Source organism: Vanessa atalanta, chromosome 11, assembly GCF_905147765.1.
Source record: "Vanessa atalanta chromosome 11, ilVanAtal1.2, whole genome shotgun sequence".
NCBI lineage: Eukaryota > Metazoa > Arthropoda > Insecta > Lepidoptera > Nymphalidae > Vanessa > Vanessa atalanta.
Genome location: NC_061881.1, coordinates 10,287,080 through 10,301,862, shown reverse-complemented (window position 1 = coordinate 10,301,862; position 14,783 = coordinate 10,287,080). Strand labels below are relative to the sequence as shown.

The following is a 14,783-nucleotide window of genomic DNA, read 5'->3' as shown; positions in this document are numbered from 1 at the left end:
AGCGGATAGGCCAACTGATGGTATGTGGTCGCCATAGACGTTCGGTATTATAGGAAAGAATAACTATCTCATACATCGCAAATACACCACCAACCTTGGGAACTAAGATGTTATGTCACACACGCTACTTACACTGGCTCGCTCGCTTTTCAAACCGGAACAAAACGATACTTAATTTTGGTAGAATATCTGATGAGTGGGTGGCACCTACCCAGACGAGCATTTATGATACCCTGCTACTAAGTTACCTAGATAGTATATCTCAACAGTTAAGTTAAGCAGTTAAGCCAGTAGTAGTAGTAGTAAGTAATTGTCTATGTCTTGCGGATTCTACAGGAGATTCATGGGAGCTAATTTGATATAATTATCAAATTTACTTTTCGAAGTATATTAAAACATAATAGAACAATAAAATTAATAATATATTCTTTCGATCCATTTTTCAATGGATACTATTCAATCTTCGCCACAGAGAGCAGATAGCATTTGCAGGGCTTCGTCTTGCTCTTTCTCTTCGATTTCTCCTTCAAGCCAGAAAGTTTCCATCATGCCTTTGCCCTGAAACATTTAATTAAAAAAAAATTACAAACGATAATATTATTATATTGTGTATTTAATTTTTAAATAAACGTCGTCAAAAATGTACTGATTTTTAAAATGTAATAATTACTAGAACTACATATAGACCTGTCATTACTTGTGATGAAAAGTGTCGATTATGACGGTGTGATGAAGAATTATAATAAAATTATTATTGTCGTTTATTTTGAACGCGTCATTTTATTTTGGATCATTTTTGCAACTTAAAACAATCTACAGACAGAGTTATAATTGCATTTATAATATTAGTATAATTCTTGATGTTTTGTGATAAACTTATTTTTACATAGGTAAACTATACTTTTTTAAATCCACACTAGGTGTGGTATGAAGGTATAACCTAGTAAGTTACGTCAACTGTTTATATTTGTAGAGTATCACTAACTATACCCAACTAAGAAACTTCACGAATACATTCATACATATGTATATCTAGAGCAAAAATAAATACTTAATAGTCTTACTTTGACTTTGATGAGGCCTCTGCGACGGAGCCTAAATTTTCCTGCTGGAAGTTCAGATGCCGTTCGAGATGAGATCTGAATGCGTCCAGGCTGATAACAATAATACATTAATATTGTTATGTTAGATTAAATTGGCTTATTACGATATTGGATTTGAACATTTGGATTTCAACCGTAGATTCAGTAAGCCAGTAAGTAGCCATAACATCTTAGTTACCAAGGTTGGTGGCGCGTTGGCGATGTAAGGAGTGCTTACTATTTCTCACAGCGCCTTAGTTAGTGTCTGGCGTTGGTGGAAGACTAATAAAGTGCCTATCAAACTCATAAAAAAAATCGTGGTTTATAATTCAGCTGAAGAGGCGGTAAAGGAAAACATCGCAAGAATATTATGGCATTATTGTGTCAGATAATTTTTTTCCACGTGTGTCCGCAAAGGGGCAGCGAGGTGGAATGAGTGGTTTTTATTAGGACTGTTGTCTTTCCCCAGTAATAAGATATTTTCTGGGCAGTTACTGTGATAAAAGCTCTTTTTAATTACCTCACTCGTCGTTTGCATCCGGCTGGCAGTGTTGACGGTGTCTCCAACCAGGCAGTACCGTGGTTGCCGGAAACCGAGCACAGCGGCGTAGCACAAACCCGAATGAAGACCTGCACACAGATTTAGTACCATTATTAAATTTGAAATAAATAATATCCCTATAATATTACCTATATTTTTAATTAAATGACGTTTCTTCGATAGGAAAGGGCGGACTCGACTTCGAATTTGCGCCTTCTTCAAACTAATTTACTATTAAGCAGGACCGGTCGCAGCCAAATATATGTTTCTGTTTCATATTTATTAAATTTGATTTTATTGCACAAAAAGTTACGAAAACTTAATAAGTGATTCATATAATACAATATTGTATTGTATGAATAAAATTATAAAACAAATTATTCTCATAGTATTGGCAAACATCTTTGAATAACATGCTTGCCCTCGACCAAGTTTTTGTTGTTTGTTTTAGGAAGAATTTGAACATTGAACGAAATACTGAAAGATTATTGTTTATGGATCATGATAATCAGTAATATTATCGCCGCAAACAGTATCATTAATCCATCTCACAAGTGAGATTTATTTAAGTTAACATAGTTTGTTCATTAATATTAGGAATATTACAAAGTATGTAAAAGTAGTAAAATTATTTATGCATAAATGTTTTTACATTTAGACATAATTTCAATTTCATTGTCTTTGATTAATTGACTGTCATAATACTTAAGTAGATATGTAGTTACTTAATACTTAAGTAGATATTTTTAAAAGACGTATAAAATTAATAGTGGTAACATAGCAATACGTAAAACTTAACGTTAATTCATCTTCTAAATCCGTCTGTAATCCGCAAATGACAGATACACACTAACATAATAATTGGTCACATGGTACATTCATAAGCCTATAGCCTATAGGTACTATCAGTTTATAATGAACAAAGTAACCTATAGTGAGCATGGGCAGCGCCTGCGACACCGCCAGCGCGGCGCTCGCCGTCGCCTGCGCATGTGCACGGTTTTTCTTAGGCGCGCCCGACACCACCATGTATACCGTCCCCACTGTTTCAACCTGAAATATATGAAATATGACTTTGTGAGTATCCATTTATTGACTATTTTTGGAAAATGTCACATAACTATTTACAATTAACAGATTTTTATTAACGTCTCAAATTTAATTGTTGGAAGTTTTGATTATTACTTTTACTACTAGTTTTGTTGACCATTTGTAGATTTGATATGATCGAAACACTAAGTTTTTTGAAATAATAAACAAAAATACTAGTTACCTTGTAAACCCGATGAGTATCTAGCAACCTGTCGATCCTGGAGTACACATCATTCATGTAGGCGACTGTCTGCATCACATCAGCTCTCGTTATAGCCTCATTGAGTTGTAAACCGCAGAACATTATGGTCACTGAATCGAATTTCTGATAAACAAATATAATATGATGGCTCAGTGGAAAGCGTGCATCTAAACCGATGATTTCGGGTTGAAACCCAGGCAGGCACCACTGAATTTTCACCAACCCGCAGCGTGGTAGAATATGCTCCAAACTTTCTCCTCAAAGGGAGAGGACTTAGCCCAGCAGTGGGAAATTTAGAGGCTGCTAATGTTAATGTAAAATAATATTATGTTTTTTTTTTACAAATGTTTTAATAGAGATTTAAAACTTATGCATATCATTTAAAAGAGGCGAGCAAATGTTTTAAAGTCATTTATGAATTCAACCTTAAACCACTTATTTCTAGCCTAATGAACAGTTTTTGTTGTATAATAGGCATTAAAAATTTACGATTATTTTAGTATAAATTTACCATAGGAGGCATCGAAGATATACCGGAACGCAATTGATCTGCAATACTTTTAGGTATCATTGAGTACAATAACTGATCCCCTCTCTTCTTCCACTGCTCTACCAGCCGGCAAGATTTCTCTAATGAAAGACTTCTTGTTTCGGCTTTTTCAAAGAGCAGTTCCAATCGTGAAAGATGTTGCCAGCCTTGTAGGAGCATTTCTTTAGATAACCCGTGTCCGTTCATGTCTGCCAGATAAAGACCCGCTTGTTTTAACTCTTCGAGGTCGTTGAAGCTGTAATGATCAAATCAGGTACAAATAGTCTCCTATTAATTTTTCTGATTAGTCTTAGTAATACATTACAACTATAATTATTAATATATACTAGGGCCACCTGGTGGTTAATGGTAACCACCGCACATGACGCTGTAAAATTAACTATTAACCATTCCTTACATCGCCAATGCCACCAACCTTGGGAACAAGGGATGTTATGTCCCTTGTGCCTGTAGTTACACTGGCTTTTTCACCCTACAAACCGAAACTAAACAATACTGAGTACTGTTGTTTGAGTGTAGAATATCTGATGAGTAGGTAGTACCTACCTCGACGGGCAATTATTTGCTGCATTTGGAAAGTTATATCGTTCAATATTCCAAGGTCTAGTACGCGCTTACCAACTGGCACGTAGCATTTTTATCTCATTTTCATGTAGTAAAGTTGTTGAAAATCGGTAGCGTATTCTACATCATCTGTGTCGTATTTAGGTACTAGATGAACTTGCACTTGGTTATTGTGGACGATTTATCGGCTTAGGTATATGGCATTTTTGGCACAAGTGTTATTTCTTGTGTGTATTTCGAATTATCCTATTCGTGATTAGTAGTAGTAGTAACATTATAAATGTTATAAAATTGTTTCAGTCTATTTAATATTATACTCACATAGGACTACATAAAAATATAAGAGCGTCAATTTCTTCAAGGAAATAAATAGGTCCCTTAAGCAAAACGGCTCTCGCGCCTTGCGACCCGCGTCGGGAATCACTGACGCAGCGCGCGCGCCATCGCATTAACTCCAGTTCGAACATCATAGTCTGCATACATACTACCTGGAAATTCAACTCGAAAATGTAACAATGACTCAATAACTTAATCAAGAAGTCAAGAAAATCTTATAAATCGATCGAAAAATAACAATAGGTATAATCTTCGCAGGGAAATATTTTTGGAAATCTTTACGTGGAGTGGAAAATTCATCGAATAGGTCTTGTAGTTTTATTTGTGCCAAAACGTCAAAACAGCCATTTTATTATAGTTCGTGCTACCCGAGTTGCTACAAAATAAAATATTAAACGCCTCCATATTTGCAGCCCATATATTTTATCACGTTAGTCAGCTGGAATTCGCTATTGTATTTCACCACTAACAAAAACTTTAATAATATATTAACAAAATATTATTTGTATCAGATAACAGTCTTCCTAAATACTCAAGATTTAAATGCACCTGTGAAATTATTATTATTTTATTTTGTTAAATATTCAAATATTAATTTTTCGATAGAAAATTTCATAACACAATCAAGTCTTTCGTAATATTATTGTTTGTTTACCTTGTCCCATGTGAACGACACTTTAGGCTTCCTCAACCGGAGAATCTCATTAACAGAAACTTTTTCAATGCGATTGTAAGGTCCACCCCACGCTTCCCTTAACTGAAATAGATTACATTGTTAACAAATTGCTATTTATTTCATATTATATCTATCAACTAGCTGTTCCTGCGACTTCGAGCGCATTTGAATTTAACAAAAAAGTTATTGTTCAGTTCGCAGTTTTTCTATAACTTCTTAGATATGTATTAGGCAGCTTTTGTGATATTAAGTTGTTGGTGGTAGGCGCCCGACGTGACGGCGAAGTGGTGACATGCGAGACGGCGACGTCAGCTATCTGCCAGTGAAAGTCCCGCCAAAATCGGTCCAGCCGTTCCAGATATTAGCCGGAACAAACAGACAGAGAGACAAAAATTGTAAAAAATGTTATTTTGGCATGTGTACCATGTATATGTATATCTAAAAATCGGTTATTTTTATAATAAAAACAGACACTCCAATTTTATTACATGTATAGAATAGACAAAAAGCTTTACGTTAGCGATCTGGGAAAATTCTACTAACATCGTCACTTAAAACAAACGAATAGTTGCCGTTTAGCTGTTTTGTTATTCTAGTAACACGACGATCCAGTTGCGGTTCAATCGAAGTTTGATCAGAATAACGACCTGGGCAATTAATTACATCACATGTCTGTATAACGCGATGTCGATTGCAATGAATGAATGTGACCTGTGTATTGTCTTACGTATTATTCACATACACAAATTACATCCTATATACAATGTCGAGATTATTATTTTTTAAACTTTTAATTTTAATGGGATATTGGTATTAAATTTCTAAGCTGGATGAGACACTACAGGATGGAGATAAAAGAACGTTGTTGATCTGATCATAGTAAGGGGTACTATTCATGCCAATAAGATCCACTATCGCACTTGTTAAAATTATCACTGCTTAAATATTACTTATTGTTAAGTAACACAAGACAACAACAAAAACGAAACGAAACACTGGAACTAAAAACTAATAGAAAACAAATAAACATAAATTAAACGCAACTTTCACCTCAAAGCAAATTGAATTCTAACGATGTCTTCTCATAGTAGGATTGTAAACAGATTTATTAATTTGATTGGTCTTTTATTTTTACAATGTCATATCTATTGGGAAAAAAATAAAATATAATGTATATTATAATATTAGGAATGACCTTTTCACCAGCTTTTATTATCTTCATCTTTCTATCGAGCATAACGCCGAAAGGAAACAATTGAAGCAGGAGCGAAGCTGGCACAGCCGGCAGAAGACAAGGAAGAGATTTCCGAGCCATCAGAGATTGAACCTGAAATGTTTTTTTTTTTATATATTTACACTGGTAACACAATATATAGTCTATAATAAAATTCCGCAGATATTTTTAACTTTGCTGATTCATAAATTCAAATCATTTGGTAAATAATAATTGCATGAATAAAAAAATCATAGTAAGCAAAACAGGATTATATTATAGATGATAGAAAAGCGTGGAGCTAATACTTGTTGACTTCCAGACAGGATATATTATATAAACATATATATGACTATATTTAACTAACATAACTTTTGTGTTTTAAATATTGAAAGTTTCTTGCCGGCTCTTCTCGGTAGAATCTACATTTCGAACCGGTGGTAGCATCACTTAATATAGTTTTGTGCAATGACGATTCAAAAGTGCTTATAAAAACCTACTTGAATAAAGTACATATATGTTGATTTTGATCGATATAATATAATAACTCGTAGCGGTATGGTAGTCAAACATTATGACCGTTAAGGATGTCTTATAGCAATAAAATAATTTTGATTGCTGTACTACTCAAGGTAAGCAATTATAATTCAAGTACAATGGCTCATACACTTTTAATTCTTTGCCGTAATTGAATAACAATATTTTATGAAGTCGATACGCGAATATTTCTGCAATATTAATGATACGATAATTATGTATGCATTTCAATATGTTGTTATTTATAGCTCAATCGCGAGATAAAAAAAAAGTGTATTGTCGATAAACATGACGTGGGAGTACATAGTTCGATATATGATGTTTAACAGTAGTTAAATTCTTCATATTTGTCGTTAAGAAATTGAAGGGAGTAAAAATGTCTAAGCTTTATACGTAATTCGTATATATATTACTGTATAAGCTCGAACTAAGGTAAATCTTAAGATTTTCCAGTAAAACCTAAGATTTACCGACATGAGTTGGTAAATGTAAGTATTTATTATAAAGGGACGACTTTTTCGGACTTTTACCATTCCAACCTAACCTAACATGTAAATCGTAAGATTTACCAAGTGAATGATGGTAACAGTTAAAATCCCAAAATTTTATGGACATTTACCATTCATAATCGGTAAATCTAAGGTTTTACTGGAAAATCTTAAGATTTACCGTAGTTCGAGCTTTTACAGTAACATATATATATTATATATAGTAGATTGAGACATAATATGTCACCGAAATAGACTATCAGATTTGTACTGCGTCGATCATAGGTTTTGTAAACGTACATGATTTTATATTACACAATATAAAGTGATGTTATGTTGTTAAATTGAAATATTTAGTCATAAAACAACTAAGAAAATTTATCTTACAATTATTTTTATTTTTGTTAGTGTTTATTATAGAAATGGGATGCAATACACAAAGCAAAATCAATTTAGTTAAGTAATTACGTCGGAATAAATGCAAGTGAAGCAAGATTGCACAATGGTTAGAACGTGTGCATCTTTACCGATGATTGCAGGTTCAAACTCAGGCAAGCACCACTTAATTTTCATGTGCTTAATGTGAGTTTATAATTTATCTTGTGCGGTGAAGGAAAACATAGTAAGGAAACTTTCATGTGTCTAATTTCACCGAAATTCTGCCATATGCTATTATTATGCTCTCCATTATTTTTAATCAGTCTTATCTCCACAGAATTATTTACTGTGGTACACCATTGGTGTATCTTTCTATTTTTTGTTGCAGTTTGTTTTATTAAGCAGCTTTACAATCAAAATTGTCTGATATTTTATTACATAGGAGTTTAGAAGTTGCTTGAAATTCATTTTAACAACCCAACATTAATTCCTATTAGAATAAAGTCCGCGGGAATACATGTAACTTTATTTCAGTTACTTGCTATGATAATAAACTTGCAGAAAGTTTTTTATGATAACGATAGTACTTTTATCATGGGAACATTATAGTTTTATGACTTTGTATAAACAAATAATTCAGAGACAATTTTAAAATGAATAGGATTGTATTATGTTGTAATAATTCTATACCTAAGTATTTTTTCTCTTTGTCTATGGATATATATAGATTACAGAGGTAAATGCATTTTTTCCAAAAATATAAAATGCACCGCTAGTCACTCGCGGCTTTAGTGATTGGTCATGTGTTAGCAATAAAAAAGTAGAACATATCTTTCTTGGCGTTCAAGTTTGCTTCATATCAAAATTCATCAATTTTGATTCAGCGGTTTGGATATGAAAGAGTAAAAGTCATAGTTACTTTCGCATTTATAATATTAGTATAGATAGACATATATGTTCTACAATAATAAATGAAAATATTCATTTGTGTTGGTTATAGTATTTGCCTATATTCGTTTCATTCTCTATTCGTTCATTCGATAAAACTTTTTATACTATTTTAAGGATTACGTTCTAACTGCTAAGCTTGTTCACCCTTTGCGTATAAATAATTTTAATTACTTTTAAAACGTAAATTGATTGAGTAATACATATTTTATTTATAGTTTTGATGTCGAATCAACACAAACAAGCTGATTCTTTAAAGATAAGTAATATGTATATATTATATAACAAATAAGTATACATTATAATTATGTATTATTATTTTTAATCAGATACTGTAATCTGTTTTTATTTATTGACTAATAAATTAATGAATTGTATTTATTACGAAACTAACCTTTATATTTTTTAATCAACTAAATTATTATTCTTGAAATGAATAATGTACAACATGATTATATAATTACTTAGAATTATTACTTACATAGTCGCCGTTATCGAATTCGAGTCTCAGAACAGCTACATAATAGTTGCCCTCCAAGCTCTCTTTTACGATGGATACCTTCAATTTGAGCGAGAAGATGTCTTCTGCTATTTCGTATAGCTGACCTGTAAATTTTTAAATAATTCCTTTAATTAATAAAAAAAATGAAAATGTAAATTTAGTCTTTTAATTTATTTTTGTTTGCTTGTTGTCTGATGTTGTATTTGAACTTTATTAATTCCAAACTTTATAGCCATTTTTTTGATTACTAACCCGTACAAATAAGAAAGTAGATTAATAATAACAGGAACTAATAATATAAATTTTGTGTTAAATAAGAGTATATTTATTGTTTTATTATATATTTAATTATTTATAGTATAATAAAACATATAGAAAATATAAATGATATATTGAAATTCTATTATAATAGTCATACCCATGAGATAGTGGGTGTAACCAGCTCTTCCGCTGCTGTACACCAGCTCTGCGCCATGCCTATGCGCTCTAGTGAGCTGCATGCTCGGCGAGCGCATGCGCGGAAATGTAAAACGCATACGCTGGTGAATATTGTCCACGGACTGCAGGAACGTACAAAAATATCTACCCGTAGCGCGAATCATGGTATCATAACTAAACGAGAGAAAACAGGAGATTATGAATCAATATAAAATGTATATTATATATTCTATAGCATGTGTGATTAACTTAATTAGCCTTTCAATGAACAGTCTAGCCTTTTTTACTAAGCGATGCCTGACGCATGGAAATAAGTTAACTTTAATTTAACCATACAATTATGTTCTATCTTATCATAACCAATATAGTTATATTTATTTTAGAGAAATTGTAAGTCTTTTAGTCTAAAATGACTCCAAAAGCAAATCACTTTATCCTATGAAAAGAAGATGTGTTGGCTGAATATCATTCAGACCGTTCAACGAGTGGGCTGGTTTAACGGGCGGTTCAAACAGCAAGGCCCATAATTGAAAGGCTAATTAGAGTAGTTGGCTCCAAGACATGTGGTATAACTTACCCATAGTTAGAAAAGAATTTCACGAAACATCTACCAAAGAAATGCATTACTTTTTCAGGTGTACCAAATTTTTCCTTCAAAGTATTCAAGCGGTCTGCATTTACCAAACTTAAGCTATTTAACCTTGGTCGGGCTGGGACACCAGAACTACGTCGTCGGTTGATATCTAATGCTACGGTACAGCTATTCTTCCTCAAAGTGGATTTTAACGAACTTCTTCTTCCAGCATTTGCTACAGAAGAAGGACATTCAGTTTTCTCAGATTCTTCAATATCATCTGTTTCTGGGATAGTTTCTTCAGCTTTCTCTCCATCTTCTTCTAAGTAAGCATTCCGCTCTAAATGGACCCCTAAGCTTCGTCTGTCTCTGACTGCCATTTGGTACGGTACTATAGCCAATTCCTCGGATTTATTTATTTTGTCAGTAGATAGAGCAGTATGTAATGGAGATCTTATTTCTTCTGATGAATTGTACGCATCTATTTCTTTCTTTGTAACTGCTGTCAGAGCATTAGTGGCCGTGAAGGGGCATTTGAATGTTTGAGTTCTGGTGTCACCATGAACTGAAGAACTACGCCATGCTGGTTTTGATTTTAAAGAAAGTTTTCTCGGTGCTGGACTTCCTGGTGTTGAGGGTGATGGACTAAGTGGGTCTTTTGTCAAAAGCCTGGCTAGAGCGCAAGCCAGTCGCGGCATGAGAGTATCTGGATATTGCTAGAAACAAGAGATGCTGGCTTATAGTAGAAATTATTACTATTGCTATTACAATCAATATATTTTAAAGCTTAAGTAAATTATCTTTCGTGCGATCAAAACCGTTAAAATACTAACAGACTAAAGACTAATCCAAGAGTCAGTTATTATTCCTATGATTCAAAAAAGACATAAAACGGTTATAGTGTTAAAATTTTAAAGGTAATAATTACAAGGAGAATTATCTTACCTTTGTTTCTGATATCATTTGATTTAGATATAAGCAATTTACTGTTCCCTTGTATTGACAAGTTTTTGTAATTGTGATACATGGTGATAATAGTATATTAAAATTCATAACTACTCACTTGTCTCGTGATAAAGACGGTATTCCTTGCACCGGCTTCCCGAAGAATCGTCTCCCAAATTTCTTCTCCACATTCTTCCTAAAATAGAGTCATAATTATACCAATAGATATTTGATATATAATCTTAGTTATTTAAAAAACGCATGATATTAATATGATTGAAGTTCAACCTTTTCACGTTAGATGAGTTTCACTCAAATATTACACATTTTACGTTGCATTTGCATTCAAATTACAATATATTTCTTTAAAACACGTAATATTATAAAGTTTTTTTTTTTAAATAAAAATGTTATCGTTGTCTTTATGAAATGTATTCTAAGTAATTAACAATAAATTGGAAACTATTCCATAACTTTCTTACGTTATTAATTTGAAATTAATTATCATAACTAAAAAATTTGTTCGTTGGAAAATAACTATCGAGATTCATGTGGGATTTTTATGGTATAATCTATATTCCGTACCGATCGCTGGTAACTTCAATTACAAATTAATCTTGTAAAATTAAAATTCAAAAGTGCTCGAGCCTATTTGAAGAAAGTACTTTTTTTCAATTTGATTGTATAATATCATAGTATTATACAGAAAAGCACCGCAATCGACATCATTCTTATGGAGGTATATGGGAGCTTGTTGATTTTGGATTAAGCAGGAAAATCTGATTTTGTATACGTCATCCCTTACCCTTTACCCTTGTCAATGAAAATGTGAAATCCAATATCTACAAGTAATCTATTTCTATCATTTGTACATATTTCTTGTTCTATTTGTTTTATATGTTATCATTGCGTAATTATTTTACGTGTTACGTTATAATTGTGTGTATATTATATCCGTTTTAAAGTAATTTTCTGTAATTAATTCATTTGGAATTTTTTTTTAGTTACCTTGTAACGAATTACAAATATCATCTTAAACTCATTAAGTGATATGAAAGTACAGATTTATGTTAATTATTGTTTTGAAAAATGTTTGATTACCATGAGACCAAGAGTAACTTAGTAAAGTAAGAGTAATTCAAAGTCGAATTCGAGTGAAACATATGTATGTACTTTATTATTTTTCGAACAAATTGTATAAACAGTTTATAAAAAAAACAAAAATTCCGTAATTTTTTTTATAAAAAATATGAACGTTCCAAAACTATTTTATCAGGAGCTTAAAAAAAAATCAAATCGTAATTGAGAATAAATGTGGACATTGAATAACTCTTGGTACATATTTTAGGCAATATATATTTTTTGTTATTCAGAATTATGTAATACTAAAAATTCATCCAAATCCATTTATTAGTTTTTGTGTGAAAGAGTAACAAAGATACTTCGATTCTCACAAACTTTGTTCTTTATAATATTAGCAGAATACTATTACATTATTTACATTGAGAACTTCAATAAGTATATATACTCTCGTATTTACTTAAGCTTATTTAATAGTAAAGTTTTTATGGTAGGGGATTAGTGTTAATTTAACACAAAAGCGCTACTTTCTGCCTTAAGGTCAGACCCTTTTATGACGTCTCTACATTTTAAGCAACACAATATTCTCTATCTTGTTATTTCTTCACACGAATAGCGTTCAGTTAATGTTAATAAAATGTATAATATAATGTTAAGAAAAGAACAATATTCTAGTCAAAATTGTTTTTATTTTAAATAGTAAAAGTACTAAAAATACTGTATGTACAAATAGTATTTTTTTTGTAATATGTTATATGTATAAATAAAAAATTTAATAAAAAAGAAATAGGTATATTCGTAATATTTTTAGGTATTAAAACCTTTTTTTTCGACCTTGACCGCGTGGAACGGTGGCAAGAATTCTAGAAGCTTTACCACGTTGAAATATGGCTGTAATATCATTTAATAAATAGGAATCAAAAATAGTACTTTGTTAAAATTACAATATCATAATCATAGTTTGAGGGTGCGTGTGTCAAGTTGGTAATTGGCTAAGTATACAGGTATATAATGGGGTAAGTAGTACATGTTGTTCTCCAGTCAATTGAAGTAGTTTTATTAGTATTAATGCCTGGAGAAAATAAATGGTGCTGGAATCAGTTGGAAATTCGTCCGGTCCAAACACACCCGATGATCTTACCCCAACCCACTATATATAATAATAGAACAATAAAGATATATAACCTAGATATTGTTTTGGTATGCCTTGTTGACTTTAGAGTACCGGTATACGGCAACACTATCTACAATAGGGGTTCGTGCGCGGAATGTATATAGAAAAATTGTGTGTATAAAAAAAGCGTAAAACGCGACAAGTTTGTCTAATCTGTAAACCATATAACACCATATTTATTTGACGATGGCAAACTTAAAAGAATATCGTTTGATCGTTTACTGATCTCTGAAAGAACTGTTGTGTTTATTATCCTATTAATTTTATTTATATCCGATAGTCAAACATAATTGAAGTAAACATCGATTAATTTCAGTTAATCGATTATTTCCCCAGCCTATAACTACTGGTATGCTGTACAAAGTATGCGGCTCAACTTAGTAAAATTCATTTATTGTATCAGAGGAGAAGTTTATACAGAGATTGATGATAGATTTTAAGGGAATTCGATTTCGAAAATCGAATGGAATTTATACGCGAGGAATAATATTTATTAAAATAATACTAATTCATATAATAATTATTAAATGCGATGAGTCTTCCTGGCAGATTTTGAGCTCAGAATGTAGTTTGGGCCAGTGTACCTACAACAAGGACAGGACTAACGTTTTTCCTTGATTTCTTACGCTGGGAAATGTACACAGTGTCTAACTCTTCGATTGAATTATAATTTAGTAACACAAATTTACAATGACATTTAAATAATTAATTAATTAATTGCTCAGGGCAAAATGTTTTTTTATGCGTGTGTGTTCATGAACGTCATAAATAGATAAACTTAAAAAGCAGAATATTTCCAAATATAAAATATGACTCAAATCGTTAGAGCTTTTCGAGATAAACGAAATCAAAAATCTAAATATTAATTCAATGTACAAGCATTACACTTTTGAAAATTTACCACCGGTTAGAAAAAATAAACAGCTCGGACACCTTAGAAAAATAAACACCTAATACACACCGGCGAGAGATCTTTTTTACCTCAAATATAACATTTTTCTTTAATTTGAGTCGATCGTTTCATTACAAATATTTATAATTTATTCATAAGTGTTATATTTAAAGTTTATATGACAATACGTCTAATTAATACTCATAATTTTTATATTAAATAATTAATGTGTTAAAAAACATACCACTATGAAGTGTTGAACACTCTCCAACAACCACCCGTACATTGTAAAATTTTTAATTAAAATTTCAACTAAACGTTATAATAAATTAAAAAAATATATAATAAAACACCGTAATCACTTTTAAAACTATATAATATGTCAAAATTAATTTGTATATCCATAGACATATATTTAAAATATAATACGTCAAGGACGACGTGCTCGTAAGGCTTTCGCGCTGCCACTGAACGGATAAGGGATGTTGTTTAAACTCAGTTAGTTTTTTTTGTATTCAACTAACGACGCCTATTGTATTCCATATACACGTGTAATGGGCTTTACAACACC

At 31.7% G+C, this 14,783-nt stretch overlaps 1 protein-coding gene across 1 annotated transcript; it reads right to left on the bottom strand.

The window, feature by feature from the left end:
- Positions 1-329: 329 nt before the first annotated feature.
- LOC125067232 (soluble guanylate cyclase 89Db-like) lies at positions 330-14,666 on the bottom strand. The gene is made up of 14 exons (XM_047675705.1): positions 14,457-14,666; positions 11,185-11,262; positions 10,125-10,837; positions 9,528-9,721; positions 9,089-9,213; positions 6,239-6,370; positions 5,023-5,124; positions 4,353-4,519; positions 3,429-3,702; positions 2,897-3,040; positions 2,553-2,676; positions 1,603-1,712; positions 1,065-1,154; positions 330-558 (listed from the first exon to the last, which is right to left on the bottom strand). The coding sequence occupies exons 1-14, from the start codon at positions 14,496-14,498 to the stop codon at positions 457-459; spliced, it is 2,397 nt and encodes a 798-aa protein (XP_047531661.1). The 5' UTR covers positions 14,499-14,666; the 3' UTR covers positions 330-456.
- Positions 14,667-14,783: the final 117 nt, after the last annotated feature.

Coding starts and splice junctions, on each gene's coding strand:
- LOC125067232 (XM_047675705.1), bottom strand. CDS start 14,498: ATGTACGGGTGGTTGTTGGAGAGTGTTCAACACTTCATAGTG. Junction 10,838..11,184: donor CCGTCTTTATCACGAGACAA/GTGAGTAGTTAT, acceptor TCTTGTTTCTAG/CAATATCCAGATACTCTCAT. Junction 2,677..2,896: donor ATACTCATCGGGTTTACAAG/GTAACTAGTATT, acceptor CATATATTTCAG/GTTGAAACAGTGGGGACGGT.